At 38.3% G+C, this 6,000-nt stretch overlaps 1 protein-coding gene across 2 annotated transcripts in view; it reads left to right on the forward strand.

Annotated features, from left to right (window-relative positions):
- Positions 1-5,707, forward strand: part of DCDC2 (doublecortin domain containing 2) — a 111,825-nt gene extending 106,118 nt beyond the window's left edge. For both annotated transcript variants that reach the window (XM_069957930.1, XM_069957931.1), the window contains exon 10: positions 3,898-5,707. In XM_069957930.1, the coding sequence (XP_069814031.1) occupies positions 3,898-3,996 (99 nt within the window). In that variant the 3' untranslated portion in view covers positions 3,997-5,707. The remainder of the gene's footprint in view (positions 1-3,897) is intronic.
- Positions 5,708-6,000: the final 293 nt, after the last annotated feature.

The following is a 6,000-nucleotide window of genomic DNA, read 5'->3' on the forward strand; positions in this document are numbered from 1 at the left end:
GAAAAGCAGAATGTATGAAAGCCACAATAGAAATCAATGGGCAATAGGTTGATCAGTGATTGCCGATCTGCAATCATGGACAACTTTACGCGTTGTGTGATTAAGTCCTAAGAGTTATGATTCTTAGAAGTCAAAGAATAAAGCGAAAATAAACATTTTCCTGGTCATTAAAGGGTTAAAAGCACATTCAGAGAATTCTATGAAGCAATATTTTCTCAATCTACTAGATACCTTTTTCTTCATTGTATTTACACAGGAAGATCCTATGACAGATGACATAAGTAGGCATAATGTAAATCCTCCAATAAATCTCACCTGCCTAACGGAACAAGAAGTGCAGTGCCACATTACATAGTTACATAGTTAATACGGTTGAAAAAAGACACATATCCATCAAGTTCAACCAAGGAGGGGATGGATACAGGGAAGGGGGAGGGATGATAAGTTCTATACATAAGCATTTATATTATTTTGCTCTAAGAACTTGTCTAGGCCGGTTTTGAAGCCCTCTACTGTTTTTTCTGTGACCAGATCCTGTGCTAGACTGTTCCACAGATTCACAGTTCTCATGGTAAAGAAGGCTTGTCGCCTCCGGAGATTGAACCTTTTTTTCTCCAGGCGGAGGCAGTGCCCTCTTGTCCTTTGAGGGGGTTTTACCTGGAACATCTTTTCCCCATATCTCTTGTAGGGGCCATTTATATATTTAAATAAATTAATCATATCTCCCCTTAAACGTCTCTTCTCCAGACTAAACAAATGTAATTCTTTTAATCTCTCCTCATAACTAAGATGCTCCATTCCCCTTATTAGTTTAGTTGCCCGTCTTTGTACCCTCTCCAGCTCTAGAACATTAAAAACATTAAAATCTATAAATCACTGAGCTCAGATGGCATCCATCCCAGAGTTTTGCAGAAATTAAGTACTGTGTAAGACAGACCCTAATATTCAAAGATTCTATAATGACGGATTGTTCTGGCGCATAGCAAATGTGGTACCAATATTCAAAAAGGGGTCAAACAGTGATCCTGGAAACTATTGACCAGTAATAGAGATGATCGAACCTCAAGCAAGCTCAGGTTTGTCCTAAGGTTGCCTAAAAAGCATGGCTACAGCCATATGCAGCCAACGATAATCAAATGCTGCACCCTCAGGTTCATGCTCGAGGTACACTCATCTCTTGCCAGTAAGTCTACCTATTGTAGGTATCTATTTCTAAGAGATGCTATACTGGAGTATCCTAATGAAAATAATCTTCTCACACAGCACCAGCATGGGTTTATGAGGGATCAGTCCTGTCAGACTAATCTGATCGGCTTCTACGAAGAGGGCAGTTATAGATTGGACCTGGGTGAGGCTGTGGACGTTGTGTATCTGGACTTTTCAAAGGCATTTCATACTGTGCCACATGAAAGGTTGGTCTTTAAAATGAGGATGCTGGGACTGGGGGAAAATACATATAAATGGGTAAGTAACTGGTCATAGGAAACAGAGGGTGGTTATTGGTAGAATATACTGTAGGTTATTGGGTCACAGTTGCAAATGGTATACTGCAGGGGCCAGTGTTAGGACCACTTCCTTTAAAAAGGGTTGTCTGGGAAAATTTCATTGGGCAGAGGCTTGGGCAGAGAAATGGCAAATGAAGTTTAATGTGGATAAATGTAAGATTATGCATTTCGGTTGTAGAAATAATAAGTACAATTATGTGCTAAGTAATAAAACATTGGGTAAAAATGCTTCTGAAAAGGACCTGGGGGTATTGGTGGACAGTAAACTCAACTTTAGTGATCAGTGCCAGGCAGTGGCTGCCAAGGCTAATAAAATCATGGCATGTATCAAAAGAGCTATAGATGCTAAAGATAAGAACATAGTTTTTCCTCTTTATAAATCACTAGTCAGACCACATATGGAATACTGTGTAAAGTTTTGGGCACCGGTATGTAAGAAGGACACAGCTGAACTGGAGCGGGTGCAGAGGAGGGCGACAAAGGTCATTAAGGGGATGGGTGGTTTACAGTACCAAGACAGGTTATCAAGCTTGGGGCTATTTAGATTAAGACAAAATATGTTTTATGTCTAGAAGAAAGAAGGTTTCACCCACAGCACAGACACTGATTCTTTACTGTAAGAGCAGTGAGACTATGGAACTCTCTGCCACATGATGTTGTCATGGCTGACTCCCTAAAAAAGTTCAACGGAGGCCTGGATGCTTTTCTTGAAAAATATATTATTACAAGTTATGGGCACTAGATTACATGTGATAGGACGTTGCTATATTGGATTTGAAAAGGAATCTTTCTCCCTCCGCCTGGAGAAACAAGGTTCAGTGTCTGGAGGCGACAAGCCTTTTCTACCATTGAGAACAGTGAATCTGGTCCGGACAGTGCTGTTCATATGAATAGTGGGATAGTGCTATAATAGTCTGCTGATTATGGAGAGCTCATGGGATGTTATTGCCAAAGGAAACAAAAAGCAAGTATCACATTTTGAAATTATTGGGCCATCTATGTGTCTCACTCACTGGACTGTTCTTTTTTGCTCTGGTGATTCCTTCTATTACAGTTTTAGGCTGGGTTTACACTATGTATATTTCAGTCAGTATTGTGGTCCTCATATTGCAACCAAAACCAGGAGTGGATTAAAAACACAGAATGGATCTGTTCACACAATGTTGAAATTGAGTGGATGGCCGCCATTTAATGGCAAATATTTGCTGTTATTTTAAAACAACGGCTGTTATATTGAAATAATGGCAGTTATTTACTGTTAAATGGCGACCATCCACTCAATTTCAACATTGTGTGAACAGAGCCTTTCTGTGTTTCTAATCCACTCCTGGTTTTGGTTGCAATATGAGGACCGCAAAACTGAAATATACGTAGTGTGAACCCAGCCTAAATATGGATAGGGGAAAAGTCATTTTTTCCTTGACAACCTCTGTAAGCATGAAATACTTTCATGGAGAGAATTTATCTGGCCTTGAGTCAGGAAAGATTGACCTCAGTTTCTCAATCGTTTTGGTTTGATCAGGACATGCTAGCGATCTCTGAGAGGATGAAGTTGCTTTACAATATTTTTTTTAATTTCTAAACTTTAGTAAGCATGGAAAACACATTCTATTTTAGACCTATTGTAGGATGATTTAAAATTTTGGCTGTCGTTTCAGAGTATATGTAGGCAGACAAGAGATGAATATAAAATAAAATAGGCTTACCTGCGTTAGTATATATGCATATCATATGCGATTTAGAGAAATAGTACAGGATTTTTTTTTTTTGCCTACATATTGCACAATTGGCTATTACTACAGAAAAAAAGAATAGGTTGTGTATAGCTGTTATAGTTGATATGGCTAGAAGGGGGGGACTCATCACTGCAATTTCTTTTAGGTTTTAAGTGCTGCAAGTAATAGATTCATGGGATAGAACTCCTGTCGACTAACTCACAGTATATTTTATCAAATGTAGCTTCACAGTCATTCCCTTCCTCCCCATTACGTCTTTTAAGCAGGAAGTTCAGTGTTAGGCAGCATCATATTGGACACACTAGAGAATCTACACACAGCAAACAGAAATAGGCACTCTGAGTCAGAGCAGTAGTATAACTCTGCAGCTAGTCATTGTCATCTCCAGTCAAACTGGAGATCACATGACCCAGCTGCAGTAATAAAATGCATGGATGCAGCCAAGCTGGAATGAAGCAGATGACATTGTAGGAATACTGGTGGTGACTTAGCAGTATATAGGCAAAAAACAAAACCCAGAGAACTCCTTTAGTCATTTGTTTTCTGTATTTTCTTCACTAGTTGATGGTACGTTGTTATTACATTGCAAAACCTTATCATCTTCCATATACTGTATATATTTATACATATTTTTTTTTTATTTTTTATTTTTGCAGGCTGAATATTCTCTTCCAAGACCAACATCATCAAGACTTTTGGAGAAGGTCTCCTCTCCTACTGAAGATGAGAGCAAGGAACACGTTGATGAAGCCTAAACTGGAATTATAACCCCTGTTCGACAATGCTACCTTGATACTTGAATCTGCATGTTCTATTGTATCATTACAAAGTTGGAGAATCTTAATATATGTCTTTAGAAGGGTGCATACCTCTATACACACCCTCATATTAAACACTTCAGAATGTGCACTGTTTTTAAGGCAGGTTTTTTTTTATCGTTCCTATCTATTTATTAGGGTACTTTTTATACAGACAGATGTTTTGTAATTTTAATTTTTGTTTTTCGTTTGTGAAGCCATATTTCATTCTCAGTAACATTGCACTGTTCCCAGTCTATTTCTATATAGTTATTGCTTGTTGCTACTTTATTACACTTGGAGTACAAATCAATGGAAAACAGCAAAGTAACATATAGCACCAATCATACAAGGGATCATAATCCTATTAGTAGCTATGTGTCACATCTTGTTTTTAGCCAATTTCTCCAGATTCACACACATTTCAATATGTTTAACAGAATTATACATAACGCAAGTACAATACATAGTAGTCAGCAATTGGGGGCACATTTGCATCATCGCACCACTGACTCATTCCAGGGAGAAGGCGCAGATTCGGCCCTTCTCCCTGGCATACGCCTGCCGTATCCCCTGCTAACCTGATGGACGTACGAGGGGGGGGTGTTAAACTCACATGTGTAAATCATGATACAAATCTACAGCTGCTGGAAGCAGGTGTAGGTTTGTTGCACAGAGCCTGCGTACAGCACATGGTTGGCCAGCTTTACTAAGAGGCTGGGAAAAGGGGACAGGGATTTATTAAAGACTGGCATACAAGGACACCAGTCTTGATAATGTCCCCCTTCATGTATGTTCAATTGGACATTAAACATACTGCAGTTTCTTGTTTCCATCTAAAATACAATGCTCAGACTAATTTGAAAGCATTACTTTTGCCATTTTGCATTATACAACACCATGTGGCGGCCATTGACGGTAATTTACATTGTGCATGTAAAGATTTTATGGGCTTTGTTTAATAGCCGGTGATGTCTGCTTCTGAACGTAGACTTGGAATATTGACAACATTTTAGAAATAATGACCTATGTCTCATTCTGCATGTTTACTGTGATCACCAGCTTGAAATGCACTAACATTTACTCAGTGCGTCCTTGGTTAGTGTAAAATGTCATTGTCATTAAATAGAAATCCCTCCACACACATAGCCAGCTAAGTAAGGCGAATGCTAGGCAAAGGGAGGGTATTGGATTGTAACTAAAAACATATCATTGTGCAAGTTTACTGGATATTACATATTATCTTGATGAAATGGAGATAATGCTCATGGACAGATTATCTAGAAACCTTAATGTGAATACTAAAAAACAACTTGTACCCATCTGGGCATATATAATCTAACCCATTTTGTTAATGGCCGAGAGCTAAAATGATATAAATAGTTTCTAGACGTGCACGGTTTGCGGATTATCCCTGTAGACACTGGGGGCGGGCGTTCACGTGTGTTGTTCATAAAAATGTCTGCTATAGTAACAACCGAACTGAATTTGTATGGTATAAAGTTATATTGCATTACTTATTTATTTCTTATACTCACCTATTGCATATGTAGTACAGAATGTTAGTTTTTTTAAACAGCAAGAGATTCCAAAGCTGCAAACTGATATATGCAAAAATATTATATAAAAAGCTATATATTGTGTCACAAATAAACTGCTATCTATATTACATCTGTTTGGTGGGCATTAATGGAGTCAACACAATGGACAGGTCAGTCCATATATGTAATCTTTACCAAATTATTTGTCTATGTTTTCATTTGTAAAATGACAAATGTATACACATTATCTTTGTCAAGATGGCCTGTACAGGAAAGGAGGGGGGCACTGTTGGAATGAAAAAATGGAAGAAAAAAAAACATTCTGTGACATCAGAAGTGGGAGGTTTTAATGTGGTAAGATGCTAATACATCACAAGTAGCAAGCTTATGGCTGAGGTGACATCACAATGGAGTTTTACTC

Source organism: Dendropsophus ebraccatus, chromosome 2, assembly GCF_027789765.1.
Source record: "Dendropsophus ebraccatus isolate aDenEbr1 chromosome 2, aDenEbr1.pat, whole genome shotgun sequence".
In the NCBI taxonomy this organism is placed as follows: domain Eukaryota; kingdom Metazoa; phylum Chordata; class Amphibia; order Anura; family Hylidae; genus Dendropsophus; species Dendropsophus ebraccatus.